We start from the raw sequence: 21189 nt of genomic DNA on the forward strand, positions 1-21189 counted from the left end.
TTCATTTTCAGGATACAATTCAGCTGGTAGCAGGAATGGTAAATTGGTAGATTCTTCTGTTTGGTTTCTCTATCCTGAATCAAGGGAAACAGTAAAAGTAGGCTCATAGCCTTGTAGGATTATGAGCCTATTCTGGAGTAAATCATCTGTGTGAAATTCTTTATTCTGTCATTTCAGGCAACTTGTAGCTGTCCTTTTCTGTGACTTTGAAGAAGAATAGAAAAAAAGTAGAAGACATCATGTCAGAGATATTAGACCTCTCTTTTCTGTCTGAGGTGGAAAGGGATTTGATTCTCAACGTCCTGCAGCGAGATGAGGAGCTCAGGAAAGCAGATGAGAAAAGGATTAGGTAAGAGTCCCGGAAAAATTAGGTGGCCCCCAGCCTTTGACCTTAAGGCCTTGCTTTATGCCTGTCTTCTGACTTCCAGAAGCACTTGTATATATGGTATTTACTACTCCTCATTGATAATTTGGGCTTTGAGTTTGTTGCTTTCACAGAACCAGATAGTCTTCCTATCTTTGCTTCTCAATGCTTCCCCATCCAACCTGTGCAGATCCTGAATCTACTTGTGCTCTCTATTGGTCTTGGCAGGCGACTGAAGAATGAACTACTGGAGATAAAAAGGAAAGGGGCCAAGAGAGGCAGTCAACACTACAGTGATCGGACCTGTGCCCGGTGCCAGGAGGGCTTGGGCCGTTTGACTCCCAAGAGCAACACTTGCTGGGGTTGTAATCACCTGGTATGTCGGGAGTGCCGCATCCAGGAAAGCAATGGTTCCTGGAGGTGTAAGGTGTGCTCCAAGGAAATGTGAGTGTCATCTGTGGCTTACTAGAAAGATGAGATGAAGCCTGAGTACATTTCCTCAGTTTGTTTTGGTAGTTTTCCTTGAATGACAAGAGCCAAGTTTAATCTTTCTGTTATGATCTTTTATTTATTCCCAGAGAGCTGAAGAAAGCAACTGGAGACTGGTTTTATGATCAGAAGGTGAATCGTTTTGCTTACCACACAGGCAGTGAGATAATCAGGATGTCCCTGCGCCGCAAGCCGGCAGGTACTGGGCCTGTTCTGTGTGGAAGGGGTTCCTTGTGGGGCTTTACCTTAGTGATAGGCCCACCCATGGGGAATCCCAGTGTATTGTGACTGCTGGAATCTTAACTTCATCCACTCAGGAAGTTTGGGGGAATCAAAAAGATTATTTCTTTTCTTTCTGCAAATGTGGTAGGTTTGGGAGAGCGATGGTGTAAGAGCTGCTTTCCCTTTCCTGCCATGTTTTTGTTTGTCTTGAAGTGAGTAAAAGAGAGACAGTGGGACAGTCGCTCCTTCATCAGACCCAGATGGGAGATGTTTGGCCAGGAAGAAAGATCATTCAGGAGCAACAGAAGGAGCCCAGGTGAGAACCAAGTAGTCATTTTAAACATCTCTACATCTTTTTAATTGTCTTATGATTTTTTACCTTATTTTTTGTTGGTCATGAGGCTTGAACTCAGGGACTTGGCACTGCCCCTGAGCCTCTTATGCTCAAAGCTAACACTCTATCACTTTGAGCCACAGCTCTACTTCTGGTTTGGAGATAAGTCTCATGAAGACGTCTCTGCCCCAGCTGGCTTCAAATTGTGATCCTCAGATCTCAGCCTCCTGAGTAGGTAGGATTACAGGCATGAGCCACCAGCACCTGAAAATTTTTTACCTGTGCTTTAAAAAATAACAGATGTTCTTTGCAGGAAAATTTAGAAAGTAGAGGAAACAATAAAGAAGGAATGAATAAATCAATCCCAATTCTACCACCCACCTGTTTGTCAGCATTTTGGTGCACTTTGTTCTTCTTAAGAACAATTGGAAAACAAATAAAAGCACATACAGATTAGGAAAAAATAACCAATATGGGAAACCAGAAAGCAGCATATCATCCAAATCTCTACTCTTGCAGTTTTCATATTAGAGGAGAATCATTTCAGATATATACTGTATGTATAAGGGTGACTAGATAGGAAGACTAAAGAGAACTTTCCAATATTGGACTATAACATAATTTAAAATTTCTGTTTAATAAAGCTAACAGAATAAAACATTAAGTGAAACACTAAAATAGATGGGAAGAATTACTAATCTTCAGAGAAATGCCTATTGTAAAGGATTTTAGTCATCACCATCCCTCTAAACTTAAGAAAATTATTATCAAAATCACTGAGCAGTTAGTCACTTTTTAAGTATTTATGTAACAGCATTATTGAAATATAATTCAAATACCATACAATTCATTCACATGAAAAAAAACAAAAAATTCATTCACATGATATGCAGTATCTGCATACAGCTGTATGACCATCAACTCAGTTGATAGTTATCTTTATCATCTTAAAAAGAAAACCTGTACCCTTTAGTTATGTCCTCCCCATCACCCTCTCTATCCTTCATCCCTAAGCAATTGCTGATCTACTTAACCAACTCTTATTTGCCTATCCTGGATATTTCATATAAATAGAATCATACAATATGTGATCCTATGTAGCTGAATATTTTGTTAGACAAAGTGCTTTTTAAAAAACGTTAATCCATATTCTAGCATAACCAAAAATCATTTTTATTCTTTAAATAATTATTGGGGCTGGAAGGTGGCTCAGTGGTAGAGTGCTTGCCTTTCATGCATGAGGCCCTGGGTTCGATTCCTCAGCACCACATAAGCAGAAAAAAAGCTGTGGCTCAAGTGCTAGAGTGCTAGCCTTGAGCTGAAGAGCTGAGGAAAAGTGCCCAGGCCCAGAGCTCAGGCCCCACAACTGACAAAAAAAATATTATTATCATCAAGGTGATGTACAGAAGGGTTACAGTTATGTAAGTCGGGTAAAAAGTACATTTCTTGCCGGGCGCTGGTGGCTCACACCTGTAATCCTAGCTACTCAGGAGACTGAGATCTGAGGATAATGTTTCAAAGCCAGCCGGGGCAGGAAAGTCTGTGAGAGTCTTATCTCCAATAAACCACTAGAAAACCGGAAGTGGCACTGTGGCTCAAGTGGTAAACCACTAGCCTAGAGCTGAAGAGTGCAGGGACAGCGCCCAAGCCCAGAGTTCAGAAGAGTGCATTTCTTTTTGTTTCACAATGTCACTCCTTCCCTCTCTTTTTATTCTTAAATAACATTCTATTATATTCATGTGAAATATTTTGTTCATTCATCTATTTATGAACATTTAGATTATTTCCACAATTTTGCTACTAAGAGTAATGCTAATATGTGCATTTGTTATGAGTTTTACGTGGCTATATATATATATATATATATATATATATATATATATAAATTTCTCTTAGGTGGGTACCATAGATTAGTTACTGGTTCCTTTTTTTTTTTTTGTTAGTCATGTGGCTTGAACTCTGGCCCTGGGTGCTGTCCCTCAGCTTTTCAGCTTAAGGCGAGTGCTCTACCACTTGAACCACAGCTGCACTTCCAGTTTTCTGCTGGTTAATTGGAGATAAGAGTCTCACGGACTTTCCTGCCCAGGCTCCTCAGCCTCCTCAGTAGCTAGGATTACAGGCTTGAACCACCTGCACCTGGATACTGGTTACTTTTGATATGAAATGTTATCAGTAGACTCTGCTATGAAATTGGAGGGGAAATTAGCTTTCTTTTCCCTTTCTCTCACATCTTTTCTTTTATTCTCACATTTTTTTACTCAGATTATTTTAATTCATCAGGATTTGTGACATTAACTTTGTGTTATATAACCATAAATCATCAGCTTTCAAAAACTATTTTTAGGGCTGGGAAGGTGGCTCAGTGGTGGAGTGCTTGCTTTGCATGCATGAGGCCCTGGGTTTGATTCCTCAGCACCACATAAGCAGAAAAAGCCAGCAGTCCCTGTTTTCACTGCATTTGACGTCGGTGCCCTGCATCTTGTATATACATTTTTCTAATTTGAGGAGGGGAAGGGAAATAACAAAGTGCTGAAACAAAGATACAGGTTGACCCACTGTAACAATAAAATGTACAAGACACTATGTTGAAAATGAACTTTATAACTTGTGGGCCGAAGGGGATGTTGGGGAGGTGGGGAGGGAAGGGATAGTAGGGGAAAAACAAAGGAGGAGGTAACAATGCTCAAAAGGAAATGTACTCATTACCCTACTCATATAACTGTAACCCCTCTGTAGAGTATCTTTATAATAAAAAAAAATTTAAAGCCGGAAGTGATGCTGTGGTTCAAGTTGTAGAGTGCTAGCCTTGAGCTGAAGAGCTGAGGGACAGTGCGCAGGCCCAGAGTTCAGGCCTCCCAACAGTGGACCAAAAAACACAACAAATATTTTTAGTTTTAGTTTTCTTTTAAAATGGGTTATATGCCTGCAACCATGTTTTGTACCATAGCTTCTCTGTTTTTGAATTATTTACTTTCACTAATTTCCTTTTTAAAAAGATTTTAATTAGTATAAAATATTTGTATGAAAAGGGGTTTCACTGTGATATTTCCATGAATGCATATAGTATATTCTGATCAAACTCACCCTATCACTCTCTAAACCGCTCCTTCTACAGCAATATTAATAGATTTCATTGTTCTATCTTCATATATGCAAATATATGAAAATCCATTTCATTCTCATTTATTCTCTCTTTTTGCCCGCTTCATGCCTGGTGATATCTGCCCTCACAGTAAAACCTATTTTTTTCATTTTCATTTATTTTCAGTCGTTTTATTTTTAACTATGTATTGCTTATACCAAGGACTTTCACTATGGTATTTCAGACATACATGCATTATATTTTAGTCAGAATAATCCTCTCTATTGCTTTCTCTTTTATTATTCCTATACCTCTATTGATTAACAGCTTTTAATTATTAAGATTCCTTATGCCATCTTCACACATAGTTGCATAGTATATCCATATTATTCAACCTCTATCATTCTCTTTCCCACTCTCCTTATTCCCTTAAACAGTCCGTAGTTACATTATGCATGTGTTTGTGTATATATGTATATGTGTAATTGTATTTCCTTTTCTATTCTTTTTTGAAATTTAGTAACTTAACAAGAATATAATTCATTATGTATTCTTTTTCCTTATATGTAGTACAATATTCAGTTTTTCTTCATTGTTGGAAATTTTTTCTGTACCTATCTGTGAACTTTTTATTTTTCATTGTTTACTACGTCAGATATTAATTATTTCATTGCATCTCTTTCTGTTCTTTGCTACTGTATAATGCAAAAGGAAAAGAAACAGCTGAAAACAGTTATTCATGATTTGGCTCAACTTGTTCCTTTATATTAGTTTGTTTTATCAATTTTCTTCCTCCCTCCCTCCCTTCCCTCCCTTCCCTCCCTCCCTCCCTCCCTCTCTTCCTTCCTTCCTTCGTTCCTTTCTCTTTTCTCTTTTTTGTCCTACTGCTATTTTTAATTTAATAATTTGAATAGTTTACCTTGCCTAGATTTTCTTTTTTGTGTGCTTTCAGTCTTTCTTCTCTTATTTTATGGTTTTATCATCTTGTATTTGAGCTCTTGTGTTTTATCCAATCTCTTTTGTCACTAAGTTTTCCTGTAGTGTAAAGCATTCATAAGAAACCTGCTTATTTTTTAGGTTATAGTCTGCTCCAGTCTAGGTACTTTGTCCATCATACAAGTGGTTCCCATTTTTCCCTGCTCCATGGCTAATAATTTGTCTGTCGGACCATTTTATTTCATTTTATTCGTGTTTAATAAGGTAAGCTTGGTTTATGTATTTTGTTCTATATAGTATATGTAAATTTGGGAAAAAAATGTTTCTCCCATACTTAGCTGCACTTCAGTTTGAGGAGTGAATATTGCTTTCTACATAATTAAACATTAGTTAATGACAGAGATATGTTCTGCAAAATACATTGTTAGGTAATTTCATGATAGTGCAAGCAACAGGATGCATATGAACAAAAACCAAAATCACTACATGATGATATATGTAGTCCTTGTCTGACTAAAATATCTTATGTAGCATATGACTATTTCTTTTTCACTATCTATCTATCTATCTATCTATCTATCTATCTATCTATCTATCTATCTATGCCAGTTCTGGGGTATGACCTCAGTGCACAGCTGGCATTCTAGCACTTGAACCATGACTCCAAATGTACAATAGAGCACCATCAATGCTTATTTCAATTTACCTACAACTTAGTACCCATTGATTAGAAAGTTGTATTTGGTCTAGTGCCTACATTTTAGTTGTATTACTTCTGTTTTTGTTTTGTTTGTATTGAGTTGTTTGAGTTCTTTTAATTTTTTTCTGGAAATAAGGTTTTGAACTCAGAGCTGTGTGCTTGCTAGGCAGCCACTCTGCCATTTAAACCACATCCCAGCACTTTTTTTGCTTTAGTTAGTATTCAAAAAGAATCTTGTATGTTTTGCCTGGGACCAACCTCAGGCCATGATCTTCTTGTCTCCCACTTCTGTGCAGTTGGAATTATAGGTGTATATCAGCCATGCTGACCCAAATTTTTTCAGTTTATTCTGGATTCCAACCTTAATAAAACTTACAGTTTGAAAATATTTTCTCTCATTGTATAAATTATATCTTCACTCTGTTAATGATTTCCTTTGCTGTGCAGAAGCTTTTTAGTCTGATACAATCCCATTTGTCTTTTTGCTTTGTTTCTTTTGCTTTTGGGGTGTTATACCTTGTCTCATTTGGTTGTTGCTGATGAATTTTAGAAGTTTATGTATGTGTGTATGTGTGTGTGTGTGTGTGTGTGTGTGTGAGAGAGGGAGAGAGAGAGAAAGAGAGAGAGAGAGAGAGAGAGAGAGAGGGAGGGAGGGAGTTTTTTCTTCTTTCCTTCAACCAAAGAAAATTTTTTATCCCATTTCATATGATTGTTAAATAACAGAATATGTTAGTTGTTGTTGTATATTCCTATAATCCCTGACACTCAAAAGGCCATAAATTTGAGATTATCAGCCTGGCCAACATACTAAGACCCTGTCTAAAAAAACCAAACAATATAGAAATGTATAAATTAAATCCTCTAGATACTTCATTGCCTCTGCCCTATTGTTTTATTGTATTTTGAAGCCAGACTGGGCAGAAAAGCACAACATTCCATCTTTAAAATAAGTACTGCAATTCAAACTCTGGTACTGGCAATAAATAAATAATACATCAGTAATTGTCTGGGGACAGGGATAAAGTGGAAGGGAGGAATTTCAAAGGAATATGAGGAAACTTTTAGGAGTGACAGATATGCTTGTTATGTAAATTTTGGTAATGATTTTGTTAGTGCATACATATGTCAGAACTCATCAACTTTCACCCATAAACATATGCAGCTTATTTATGTCCATTATAATATCTGTTATAAAAATATTATAGAAAATAAGACATCTGGGCTGGGAAGGTTGCTCAGTGGTAGAGTTCTTGCCTTGTATGCATGAGGCCCTGGGTTTGATTCCTCAGCACCACATAAGCAAAAAAGCCAAAGTAACACTGTGGCTCAAGTGGTAGAGCGCTAGACTTGAGCTGAAGAGCTGAGGAATAGTGCCCAGGCCCAGAGTTCAGGCTGACAAAAAATAAATAAAATATATATATATACATATAGATATATATAGATATATATAGAAAGAAAGAAAATAAGACTTCTTCTTCTTCTTCTTCTTCACCTTTTTAACATTTGTATGGTGTTTTGTTGTATGTATGTACTATGATTTTATCCACATAGCCTTGGGTGGGTGAGTCATCTGTTCCAGGTGATGAGGCCCCCTTTTTCCTTTGTGGATAAGGATAAAAATGGCTTTTATTTGCTGAACCTGATTAACACATCTGACATCATTAGTCAGAATGTAATTTCTGAAACCTACTGCTTCTGGCTGTCTGTGACCTCTTGTCTCATTGGACTAAGAAGACTCTTATTTATTCTAAACATTAAGTGATCATAAATGATCTTTTCCATAAAATTATGGAGCTTCAGAGATAATTGGATTCAACCCCATTATTTTTACAGAAAAGAAAGCAGGATAAGTGATTTACCTAAGATCATACAGACAGAGCCCAGGACTCCTATCTTTTCATTTATTTTTTACTGCACAGATGTCAAATAATTGCTTTTTTTGCCTTAGGGTTGTTTGTATCAGCTCTGGATTAGTACATGTTAATCCTTAGGGGGAAACACAAGCAAAAGGCAGTCTTTGTGGGCTACTGTTGAACAAACTCTGTAGAGGAATGATTCTATTGGAGTTCAATTTTTCTTGGGAGCAAAGAGGGGAAAAGAATGATTTTAAAGTTAAGAATAAAATCAAGTCCCTTACTGTGTCTTGTGCTATAAATGTAATGTGTTTCTCAAGGAATGACCACCATTTCACCTCTAGGATTTCAACCCTTTGCTGTTTGTTTTCAGTCTGTAAATTTATTCTTCACTGGCTGTGATATACATTTTGTTCTCTTATTTGTTTCTTTGTTTGATATGTCAGGTACCATTTAAGGCACTGGGATATACTGGTGGGTATGAAAAAATTTCTTGCTATTAGACATTAGATTGGGAGTATGGAACAGAGAAAACGATCACAGAAATAAACAGTATAGCACAATTGACATGTGCAATGGCAAAAATTCAGTAGACTGAAGGGCTGGGAAGTACTGGGAAGGTGTGTACATACACTGTTTTCTTTACAATAGCAAGGGCAAGTCCTAAGAAGAAGGTGACATTTGAGTAAAGACATGAAACCAATGAAGGAGCAACTCCAGAGAGTATTTGGGGAGCATTGTAGGCAGAAACAACAGCAAGGATACAGACCTGACAGTGAATTTGTGGACCTGGGAAGGTTGCTCAGTGGTAGAGTGCCTGCCTTGCACGCATGAGGCCCTGGGTTCAATTCCTCAGCACCACATTAGCAGAAAAAGCTGGAACTGGCACTGTGGCTCAAGTGGTAGAGAACTACCCTTGAGCTGAAGAGCTGAGGGACAGCACCCTGGCCCAAAGTCCAGGCCCTACAACTGACCAAAAAAAAGTGAATTTATGTTTGGCACTTTTGAGTAATATGGAACTGAGTGGGATGACAGGATGATAGGAGGTGAGGTCAGAGATGTAAGACACTGTTGACATTTGAAAGGATTATTTTCTATTCGGAGTGAAAATGATGGCTCAGAATGAGTAACATGATTTTAGTTTTTCTTTTTTTTAAATTGAGGAAAATTTCACATCACATATAAATCATCAATGAACAATTTAAAGTGTTCAATTTTGTGATTGGTAGTTCTTTCAGAATGTTGTGTTGCTATCACCACTCTAATTTCAGAACATTTTCATCACTCAAAAGAGAAATCTTGCCAGGAGCTGGGTGCCAGTGGTTCATGCCTGTAATCTTAGCTACTCAGGAGGCTGAGATCTGAGGATAATGGTTCAAAACCAGCCTGAGCAGGAAAGTCCGGGAGACAATCTCCAGTTAACCACCAGAAAACCAGAAGTGGCACTGTGGCTCAAGTGGTAGCGTGCTCGCCTTGAGCTGAAGAGCTGAGGGACAGCATCCAGGCCCAGAGTTCAAACCCTACGACCTACAGAAAAAGAAAGAACATAGAAGCAAAATGTTGTACTCATTAAACAACCACTCCTTATTTCCTTCAGCCCTTAATATGATATCTATCTCTATGGATTTGCCTATTTATGTATAGTGGAGTCATACAAAATGTGCCCATTCTTTCTGTGAAGAAGACTGAGAATGGATATGAGAGGAGGTGATCAGTAGAATGTGGCATTCTAAGAGATGGTGAATTTACTTGAAGAATTTTTCTCTTTCCTATTTCTCTTACTAATTTTTTGAGACAAGGAGCTGAGGAAAAATGCTTTTCCTTTTTTATGAGACATATTACTTATTTTTGGACATGCCTAAGCCCCACTGAGAGAATTTATTCAGGAATTTAATTACTAAATTTGAGAACCTACTCTTTGCTTGTCTGTCTTTTAGGCAGTGGAAACACAGCAGTGAATAAGAGATGTGGCTACTGACCTCATAAAACTTGTCTAATAGATAAGAAACATTGTTTAAAAGATTGAGTAAAGTAAATGATTTATTTAAAGTCATGAATAATTACCTATGTGATTAGTGCTACCAAGAAATCAGTATACTTTGTGAATATAATTATTAATCTTCTTTGGGATATGGTCAGAGATAGATGTCTAAGGGCTGTGAATGTCTTTTAGTGGTGGAGTGATGATCTAGTAAGTGTGAGAGGTCCTGAGTTCAAACCCCAATATTACCACTATAAAGGGCTGGCTTCAAGAAATAGATGTATCCAGGTGAGGAAAAGTGACCATTGTGAAAAGACCTATTTCATGCTGAGAAAAATAGGAGAATTTGAGGGTATTTAGGAACCCAAAGAGCTTCAGTTTTCTAGAATGTAAGATGTGAAGAGGAGTAGAGGGTGAAAGATGTGACTGAGGAGGTAAGCAGGGGCCAGGTTCTAAGGATTTTCTTGCCATACTAAAGAGATAAAACTCCCAACAAAATTGGGAACCACTGAAGGAACTTGAACAGGTTGCCATTGTGACCGAGTTGGCAAAGGATCCAAGTAGAGGCAAGAGAGCTCACTTCCTCGAAAATGATGGATCTTGGATTTTATTCCAGTGTGCTATTTGAAGTGCCAAAGCTGAGAAGTGGAAAGAGTGCCCTGGAGGCTGAGAGCGAGAGTCTGGATAGCTACACAGCTGACTCAGATAGCACCTCCAGGTGGGATTCCTCCACTTTCCTCATCTCTGCTCAATCTCAGGTCCCAATTTTTTCTTAAGCACCATGATGCAGGTCTCTTATGCCTTGAGTGTTCCTCATATATATCCCCAGGAGACTGAAGTCTTTTCTCTGACCTCACCAGAGTTTCTCAGTAACATAGTAGCATTTGGCTTTGTTAAAGTGTGTTAAAGTGCCCAGACTGTTGCATTCTGGAGGATTTTTCCTTTGTTGCTCTTCCTTAGGAATGGGGGTGTGTTTGTATTAGTGTGAAGTAGCTTGCTTGATCTTTTGAATTCCCTCACCTTAACCCAGATGTGAACTTAACTTCTGGGTTTGGCTATTGTCATGACCTCCAAGCTAGGGATACTCCTTCTTTCCAGAGGTATAAGTCCTAGGTGGAAGATATAGAGGGGAGGATATAACATAACTTTTGAATCTACCTCTAGGAGAGACTCTCTGGATAAATCTGGGCTTTTTCCAGAATGGAAAAAGATGTCTGCCCCCAAATCTCAAGTAGAAAAGGTAAAGTTTTAGTTATTGGTATTTTCCTTCCCTTCTCCTTAACTTCTCTCTCTTCCTTTCCCCTTCCCTTTCCCCCCTACTCTCTTCCTCACTTTCCCCTCCCCTTTCCTCCCCTCCTTTCTTTTCTTTTAATCGCAGTACAAAATTAAATCAGTAATTCAGTTGAGCAATTTTCACTTCAGATTCACTTGGAAGTGTTTTCTAGGGTTTTTGATGAAATGTGAGGGAAAATAGGTTTTAATACTATTTCTAGACATTTACTCTTTCCTTAAAGTTTGTCATAGTTGGATGAAATCTGAGTCTTGTTCTGCTTAATGCTATATTTCCTATTCACTTATTCCACTTAACTTTTTCTATTTTCACACTTTCCTAGGAAATTCAGCCAGGGAGTCAAAATGCAGTATTTGTTGATGAAAGTGAAATGATATTCAAGAAGAACACTAGAAAAATCCTTAGACCCTCAGGTAGCCTGCTTCTTTTCATGGTCTTTTGGGATTGAAATTTCAAGTACCTTTGGTGGGTTTTTGGTATGGATTATAATATAGTGGGTCTCTTTTAACTAAAGCTTTTTGGTTTCCTACTCAGAATATACTAAATCTGTGGTCGATCTTCGCCCTGAAGATATGGGACATGAAAGTAGCTCTTTGGGAGACAGAAGCAGATCTGTTCCAGGCCTCAGTGTGGATATGGTAAGAGCTCTTGTATTTCACTTCATAACGACTCAATTTTGTTAAAATTAAAGTTATGGCTTTAGTACCTGATGTGTTCTTTTTTCTGTACATTTTCTTTTCTTTTGATGCTGGGCTTGGGGCCTGGGGCCTGGGGCTTTAACTCAGGGCCTGGGCACTGTCCCTGAACTTTTATGCTCAAGGCTAGATTTGTACCACCAGCTTTTTGGTGGTTAATTGGAAATAAGAGTCCCATGGACTTTCTTCCCAGGCTGGTTTTGAATCATGATCCTCAGATCTCAGCCTCCTGAACAGCTAGAATTACAGGTGTAAGACACAGGTACCTAGCTTAGAACAAGATATTTTCTATCAACCTAATTGTTTAGGCCAAAGCAATGTGACTCTTGATCCCCCCCAAAATTCTGAAGTAAATATAGTCCCTAGTTTGCTTAAAGGAAAGGACTCTATCTCTTATCTTGACCACATTGTTGGATATATGATTGGCCACTCAAAAAATCACTTATTTTATTTTATTTTATTGTAAAGATACTATACAGAGGGTTACAGTTACACGAGTGAGGTAATGAGTACACTTCCTCTTGAACATTGTTCCCCCCTCCATTGTTTTCCCCCTACCATCCCCTCCCTCCCTCCCTTCCCCGAGGTTCTTTTTTTTTTATTGTGATTAAGTGATTACATAATTTCCAGAATTTTACAGTATTGTGGAATAATGATGCTCATTTAAAGTCACAAGTTCATTCTAACTTTCCTGGAGCAAATTGTCTATCACAGTCTGTAACATATAAAATCACTTATTTTAAATAAAATATAAAGAGATGGCTGGGCTAAGATAGTCAAATGGAAAAGAGTTATTGCTCCAATGAAGAATATTATTTGTCCTTAGGACTGGCACACATGCATACAGACACACAGGCACACAAAGAATAAATATCTAAGAATCGTAAATTGAATGATCAGTGATGAAATGAACACATACCAGAGGAGAAACCCAGAGAGTTAATTTCTGTACCCCTCTTCCAGACAAAGCACAGGATGAGGGTACTCTGGAGAGGAGGAGAGTGTACTATGGAGAGGAAGAGGAGGGATACTGTGGAGAGGAGGAGCTACTATGGAGAGGAGGAAGGGACTAAATCCCAGGCTGGGGTAGGCCACAGCAGAGAAATGGCCAAGGAAACACCCCTTGGTAAGCGGATTCCTGGTCCTGTGTTTGGCTTGGATCATTGCCTTGAGAAGGAGAAGGAGTGACACACAATCTCCTCATTACCAGCTTGAGCCAGGCTGGCCTGTATCTAATGACTGGTAGCTAGGGCCGCAAAGTACAAACCACACAGCCAGGGTGAGGTAGCTTTAGCCTTTCTCTTATTCTTCTCTCAGATAAGCTTTGTCACAGAATTCCAGTACTCTTAAAGCCTCATTTATAACTCTTTAGACAGAATTCCTCCAAAAACGAAAAAATGATCATGGAAGAACATTTGAGAATGTATTAAAAAAAACAAACTGTGTGCCTGTACTGAGACTTGAACTCAGGGCCTTAGGCTCTATTCACTTGAGCCACAGCTCCACTATTGGCTTTTTGCTGGTTAATTGGAGATGAGAGTTTCAAGGACTTTTCTAAGCAAGCTGGCTGAGAACTACCATCCTTCTATCTTAGCCGCTTGTGTAGCTGAGATTACAGGCATGAGCCACACTCCTAACTCATACTAGTTCTTTTAAGTGGATGATATGAACTCATTACCTGCAATCGCTTGGTGGTTTGTCCCAGAGATCTTTCTACAGCTTTGATTACATTCTCCAGTCTCAGGCACTGCTGGCCCTGCAGGTCAATCTCCCCTTGGACTTTGCCAGTCTTTCCTTTAACTTCCTCTTCGTTGACTTGGGTCTTCTGAACTTCCTGTTGTAATTTCTCTGCTTCAAGACCGTTTTCCATTTTCTGGATTTGGGCCACAGAGTCTTTCAGTTGGCTCTTACAGTCCATGATCTTCTGCCTTATTTCTTGAAGCTGATCTTTACAGCTGCTTTTCACTTTCTTGCTCAATCTGCAATTCATTTTCCCAAAACTCTTCCTTCTTGATTTTCACGGCATTCTGTTTGATGTTTTGCTCTAGGCAGATGATCTCTTCTTCCAAGTTTGAGTGATACTTTGGTTCCAAAATCGAATCTCAAGTTCATTTGATTCCAGCTGCTTCTTGATGGACTGAAGTTTCTTGGTCTACAGACAGATCAGTTTCTTTGGCTCCATGGGCAGTTGCTTTGCAACTGTTTAATACCTTTTGTTTAAATTCAGTTTCTTTCCCTTTTCCAATGATGTCCATTAACCATTTGGCCCCTTTGGTGAAAGTCAAAGATTTCCTCTTAGGCTCTCTCCTCTTGATTGCCTTGTCTCCCAGGGGCCTCAGTTTGGCTAAGGGGGGCAAACTCTGCCTGTACAAAGTTCTTTCTGGAATTATGGCCATTCTGTCAGAAGTGGGGCACTCACTGAGTGATACCCTGTTCTTTGCAGAGTGAGCTACACATTGCTCGCATACTGCCCCTATTTATTTAAAGAAATGATTGGGTTTTCATGAGGAGCAAGATATCTTTCAGTATCTCTCCATTTTTCTATGATGGTGTATCTACCAGTTCAACCTAGATGGAGAAAAAGATGACACTGTCAAAATGGGATATGCAGGAACTAAGCCAAGGCAACATATCATTTGGTAATTGTCTGTCTGTCTGCCTATCTATCTATCCATCTATCTATCTATCATCCATCTATCTATTTTATTTCCAAGATTGTGATTGGAACTCAATACCTAATGCTTTGCTCATTGGTTGGCACCCTACCAACACCCTAGCCACTACTCCATCTAATCCCTCTTTTTAATTTTTTTCCTGAGCTAGTAGTAGGACTTGAACTCAAGACTTTGTGCAGTAGCTTGGCCTTTTTCTGCTCAAAACTGGTGCTCTACTCCATGAGCTAAGCCTCCATTTCTAGTTTTTTGCTGGTTAGTTGGAGATAGGGAGTCTCATGGATTTGTCTGCCTAGGCTGGCTTAGAACCTCAACTCCTCAGATCTCAGCCTTCTGAGTGGCGAGGATTTATAGAGGTGAGCCACCAGCACCAGGCAATGATCCTAGTATTACAAAGAAACTTGATCTTGCAACCTAGTAATTATATTGTATATATCATATTATATATGAAGCAATGGACTTCCCTTTCTTTTTTGCTTTCCCCCTGAACCCCAATTTCAAATGCTTCTGAACCAATAGTATTTTCTCACTTGTGATTTCAATAAATGGATATCTATATGTAAGAATATAAATACTAATGTACTAAACTGAAACAGGGGCTGGGAAGGTGGCTCAGTGGTAGAGCACTTGCCTTGCATGCATGAGGCCCTGGGTTCGATTCCTCAGCACCACATAAGCAAAAGGAAAAAAAGCTGGAAGTGGCGCTGTGGATCAAGTGGTAGAGTGCTAGCCTTGAGCTGAAGAGCTGAGGGACAGTGCCCAGACCCAGAGTTCAGGTCCCATGACCGGACCAAAGAAAAAAAAACTGAAACAGGACAGAAAGAATGTTTTTGCTGAAGCATATGGCCATAGTCTTCTTTAAGGAAATGTAAATCTTGGGTACAATGAAAAATCGTGTGTGTGTGTGTGTGTGTGTGTGTGTGTGTGTGTGTGTGTGTGTGTACAGGGGCTTGTACCCAGGGCCAGGGTACTCTCTCTTGGCTTTTACCTTCAAAACAAGGTGCTCTACCACTTAAGCCATGCCTCCACTTCTAGCTTTGTTTTGTTGGTTAACTTGAGATAAGAGTCTCACAGACTTTCTTGCTTAGGCTGGCTTTGAACTGTGAACCACAGATCTTAGCCTCCTGAGTAGCTGGGATTACAGACATGAGAGAGCACCCAGTGAGTATTATGCAGAATCAGAGATTCTGAATCTCTTATGCATTCAACACTAGCATACCCTCATGTTTGGGGGCATATTAAAAATTATGTTGATTATTTGTAAATATTTGTGTTATATAAAATATTTTATAGATGCACAATAAACTTTCCTATAGCCCAAAAAAGAATATTATTTGCTCTTTTGAGATATGAGAAAGATGGCTTCAATAAAGTTGGGAATCCAGAAATGGGAGCACATAGAAAATCAAGTATATGTAATACATTTTTATATGAATACTCAGAGCTGAACAACAATTATGGTGCCCAATAAAGGAGGGGGTGGGGAGCATGCAACCTGTGGTCCATATAAAGCCAGTAAAATCATTTGGTATAGGACAAGACAAACATGTATGCTTCTCATAGGCTTCTCATTGGTTGCCTGTGGTCAAACTGCCTTTGTGATTTTGTATGGCTCATAAACGATGTCATAAATAAAAATGTTCTCTTCCTCAATACAGTAAAGGCTGTATATGACAAACCTACAGCCAGCATTGTACTTAATGGTGAAAAACTAAAACCATTTCCTCTTAACTTAGGAATGAGACAAGGATGTCCACTCTCTCTACTGCTCTTCAATCTAGTATTAGAATGCCTAGCTACAGCAATAAGACAAGATGCAAACATAAAGGGGATCCAAATAGGAAAAGAAGTAAAACTCTCCCTCTTTGTAGATGACATGATCTTGTATTTAAAGAATACCTCAGACTCAATTCCCAACTTACTCAAGCTGATTCAAAACTTTGGCAAAGTAGCAGGGTATAAAATTAACCCTCAAAAATCAATGGCTTTTCTGTATACCAACAATGAGAAAAGTGTGGCTGAAATTAGGAAAGCAAATCCATTTGTAATAACCCCACAAAAAATAAAATACCTAAGAATTAACTTAACCAAAGAAGTGAAGGACCTCTATGATGAAAACTTTAAAAACTTGAAAAAGGAAATCAAAACAGAACTTAGAAAGTGGCAAAACCTCCCATGGTCCTGGATTGGAAGGATCAACATCGTGAAAATGGCAATACTTCCCAAGGCTATCTACAAATTCAATACAATACCTATCAATATTCCAACCTCATTCTTCAAGGAAGTAGAAGAGGCAATTGAAAAATTCATATGGAACAATAAAAGACCCCGAATAGCAAAAACGATCCTCAACAGAAAGAACACTGCTGGAGGAATATCAATACCAAATTTGAAACTCTACTACAAAGCCACAGTAATCAAAACAGCTTGGTACTGGCACAAGAACAGACCTCAGGTCCAATGGAATAGAATTAAAAACCCAGAAATGAACCTACAGACCTATAGCCATCTAATTTTCGATAAGGGAGCTCAAAAAATAGAATAGAAGAAAGACAGCCTCTTCAGTAAATGGTGCTGGCAAAATTGGTTAACTACTTGCAGAAAACTAAAGCTAGATCCTTATCTATCACCCTGCACCAGAATCAACTCCAAATGGATCAAAGACCTCGGAGTCAAAGCAGACACCCTGAAAACATTACAGGATGGAATAGGAGAAACCCTAGGACTCCTTGGAACAGGCCGAAATTTTCTTAATAGAGACCCAGAAACACAACAAATCAAAGAAAGGTTGGGCAAATGGGATTGCATGAAATTGCAGAGCTTCTGCAAGGCAAAGGACATAGCTAGCAAGATCAATAGAAAGCCCACAGATTGGGAGAAGATCTTCACTAGCCTTACAACAGACAAGGATCTCATATCTAAAACATACCTGGAACTCAAAAAATTAAATACCCCCAAAACAAATCTTCAAAGAAACAACTGCCCAATAAATAAGTGGGCGAAAGACTTAAAGAGAAACTTCTCTGAAGAGAAAAGAAGGATGGCCAATAGACACATGAAGAAATGCTCAACCTCCCTAGCCATAAAAGAAATGCAAATCAAAACAACATTGAGATACCACCTCACCCCAGTTAGAATGGCTATAATCAAGAACTCTAATAACAACAGATGCTGGAGGGGATATGGATAGAAGGGAACCTTACTGCATTGTTGGTGGGAGTGTAAACTTGTTCAACCACTTTGGAAAGCAGTATGGAGGTTCCTCAAAAGACTCCACAGAGAGCTTCCCTATGACCCAGCAATCCCACTTTTGGGCATTTACCCAAATGATCACAAACAAGGCCACACTAAAGCTACCAGCACAACTATGTTTATTGCAGCATTACTTACCATAGCTAAGATATGGAACCAACCCAGATGCCCCTCAGTCGATGAATGGATCAAGAAAATGTGGTATATATACACAATGGAATTCTATGCCTCCGTCAGAAAGAATGACATTGCCCCGTTTGTTAGGAAATGGAAAAACTTGGAAAAAATTATATTAAATGAGGTAAGCCAGGCCCAAAGAAACTTAGGTCCCATGGTTTCCCTTATTTGCAATAACTAGTATATGTCTGAGTGAAGCAGAAAAGGTCAGATAAGGTGATGTTAGGGAAATGAACCCTAAGATATGTATTCAAATGTTTTTTCTTTCATGCAGTTGTTTCTAACACATTTATAATATTATTTCTTTGTTGCTTTGTATGTCCCTCCCCCACGGTATAACCCCTGCTTTCACTGTATTTGATGTTGGTATAATTTGTGGAGAGGAAGGGAAAAACAAATCATTTAAATAGGGATACAGGTGGACCCATTGCAACAATGAGATGTACAAGTCGTTATGTGGAAAAACGAACTTTACAACTTTGGTGGGGGGGAGGATTGGGTAGGGGGACGGGGAGGGGGAGGATGGGAAGGGATGGGAAGGGGAAACAAAGGAGGAGGCTACAATGCTTGATAAGAAATGTACTCATTATCTTGCCCATGTAATTGTAACCCCTCTGTACAGTATTTTCACAATAAAAAATGAAATAAAAATGTTCTCCATTTTTGGAAGATATTAGTCTTTCATATTTTATTAACTCTGGATCTTCCTATATTATTATAGGAAGAGGAAGAGGAGGAAGAAGAAGACATTGATCACCTGGTAAAATTGCATCGCCAGAAATTAGCCAGAAGCAGCATGCAAAGTGGCTCCTCCATGGTAAGTTGTGTTAGTTCCGTGCTTGTAAGGCACATTGGACATCAGAAAGGAAAGAAAGGCTGCCTCCCTAGAGCAGACTCTAGACCAGAGGAAATCATTCCAGTCATTGTTTTCAGATAAGGGAGGTGCATTTTTATTCATGCTCTCAATTTAGACCACAGGTGCTTAGTGTACTTCTAGATTACTTCTTGACGATCTCCCTTGGAGATTTGTACATTAGATAATTAGGTCTAGGGACATTTGTCATCATGCCTTTGTTACACACTTCTTTGAAAAAGTTATCCAGATCTTAAAGTGAGTATGATCAGATTTTTGTCATCACAGCACACTCCATAACTCACATTACAGGGAAATGGGGGTCATAAGAAGGGATCTCACTAGGTACACTGATATCCAGATATGATCAAACATCAATAATACCAATCAGTATCATGAAGTTCAAAGGACATTGAAGAATCAGGGCATATGGCTATCACAAGTATAAAGACTGATGTTCAGGGGCAACAGAGTTGAAAATAAGGGTGATTAGCATTTTACATTCACACCCAGAAAAGGAATGGTGAATTCACTGTCAGAGAGGAAGGTGGCTTTTCACTTCTAGTGGTATTCTCTCCCACCCTCCTGCCCTTATTGTAGCTGATCTCTTTTCTCTACACATCTTGATAAACATTAGGCAGATACTTAAGGCATCATGTTTTAATTAATAGCTGTTTCTCATCCCTGTTTCATCATATACAACACCGCAAGTGGATCTAACTGTACCTTATTCTACTCTTTGTATGCCTTCTGGGAAAATGAACAATAATATGTGTAAAAGGAAGGGAAAAGCTAAGTTAAGAGCCTAGGTGAGCTGTGAGTTGATTTATTAACCTAAACAACTGTTAATGTGCTGCAAGCTCTGTCTCATCTTCTCAGTAAAGGACTTTTGGAAGTATTGGCTGCTTGCAAGAGTTTCTGAAAATTTTTCTCAGTAACCCTGGTTTTGTCACAACAGAAGAGGTAAGCAGTGTGGATGATGGGATGGGCCTTCCTCAGACATTTGTGGGTGTCTTATCTTCAGAGTACCATTGGCAGCATGCTGAGCATCTATAGTGAAGCTGGTGATTTTGGGAATATCTCTGTGACAGGCAAGATTGCCTTTTCCCTGAAGTTTGAACAGCCAACACAAACTCTGGTTATTCATGTGAAGGAGTGTCACCAGCTAGCTTATGCTGATGAAGCTAAGAAACGTTCTAACCCGTGAGTGTTTCTGGGAACTGACTGATGCTCTTAAGATAAAACAGGAGACCTGGGTATCTGTCTGGGTACCCTGAAAGCAAGCTTATCATTTCCTGGGGTACAGGGATGTGTGATGTGAAAAAGAGCCTAGGATTGGGAAAAAGAAAGAATAGTATATTCAACAAGACTCACTATGACATTGTATTTCATAAGTACATATTTATATTCTGAGCAGGAAAGTGAAGAAGTAGCTTCAGAAAGGACAAAATTTTGCTGTGTTCTTGTTGCAATCTAGGTATGTGAAGATGTATCTTCACCCTGACAAGTCCCGACAAGGTAAAAGAAAAACCAGCATCAAACGGGATACTATCAATCCACTATATGATGAGATCTTTAGGGTAAGTGTCTTGTGCTCTAAGCTGTGGGTATGCTTCTGTAGCATGGCTGGTTAATATGGGTTTCATTGAGCCATGTCTGAGTGTAAGGATTCTCTCTGGGAATCTGTTCATATCCTGACCTCCTCCCAGAGGACAGAATAAGGTAATTTGGCTTCCTTGGACTATTGTGGAATTGGAGAATCGCAAAGCCACAAATATTTTTCTTAAATCGTTTGGGATAAAGAGTCTTTTTGACAATTATCCATGGACATTCCATTGGCTTTTCACCCTCTCAAGGAAAATTAATCAGTTTTCCGGGTTTGGACTGTGGTAGTTCCTAGTGAAATGGGGTAAGTGAGCTGAAGCTTTGAGTGAGGAAACTCAAAGAAATTAGAAACTAAACAAATTTGATGTCCAGTGGTATGGGCTTTGTGTATATGTTTCGGAAGAATCTTTTTGGAAGAATTACTCCAAAATGATCCTTGTGGATATCTCCTTTCCCTTCACAGTATGAGGTCCCAGAATCTCTCCTGGCCCAGAGGACCTTACAGTTTTCAGTTTGGCATCATGGTCGTTTTGGCAGAAACACTTTCCTTGGTGAGGCAGAGGTCCAGATGGATTCCTGGAAGCTTGAAAAGAAACTGGATCATTGCCTCCCTTTACATGGAAAGGTATTCTGCTTTAACAGCCTCTTTCACAGCTTGGATCAGTGTAGAATTATCTGGTCTG

At 38.9% G+C, this 21189-nt stretch overlaps 1 protein-coding gene and 1 pseudogene across 2 annotated transcripts in view; one reads left to right on the forward strand and one right to left on the reverse strand.

The window, feature by feature from the left end:
• Positions 1-238: 238 nt before the first annotated feature.
• Sytl4 (synaptotagmin-like 4) overlaps positions 239-21189 on the forward strand; it is a 30609-nt gene continuing 9658 nt past the window's right edge. For both annotated transcript variants that reach the window (XM_013035070.1, XM_013035071.1), the window contains exons 1-12: positions 239-349; positions 593-808; positions 943-1052; positions 1289-1391; positions 10578-10679; positions 11126-11201; positions 11575-11665; positions 11787-11890; positions 18770-18865; positions 19926-20104; positions 20379-20481; positions 20970-21131. In XM_013035070.1, coding sequence (XP_012890524.1) covers positions 240-349; positions 593-808; positions 943-1052; positions 1289-1391; positions 10578-10679; positions 11126-11201; positions 11575-11665; positions 11787-11890; positions 18770-18865; positions 19926-20104; positions 20379-20481; positions 20970-21131 — 1452 coding nt within the window. In that variant the 5' untranslated portion in view covers position 239. The remainder of the gene's footprint in view (positions 350-592; positions 809-942; positions 1053-1288; positions 1392-10577; positions 10680-11125; positions 11202-11574; positions 11666-11786; positions 11891-18769; positions 18866-19925; positions 20105-20378; positions 20482-20969; positions 21132-21189) is intronic.
• On the reverse strand, positions 13581-14698 carry LOC105999897 (annotated as a pseudogene).

This window comes from Dipodomys ordii, unplaced genomic scaffold (genome assembly GCF_000151885.1).
Source record: "Dipodomys ordii isolate 6190 unplaced genomic scaffold, Dord_2.0 Scaffold203, whole genome shotgun sequence".
Lineage (NCBI taxonomy): Eukaryota > Metazoa > Chordata > Mammalia > Rodentia > Heteromyidae > Dipodomys > Dipodomys ordii.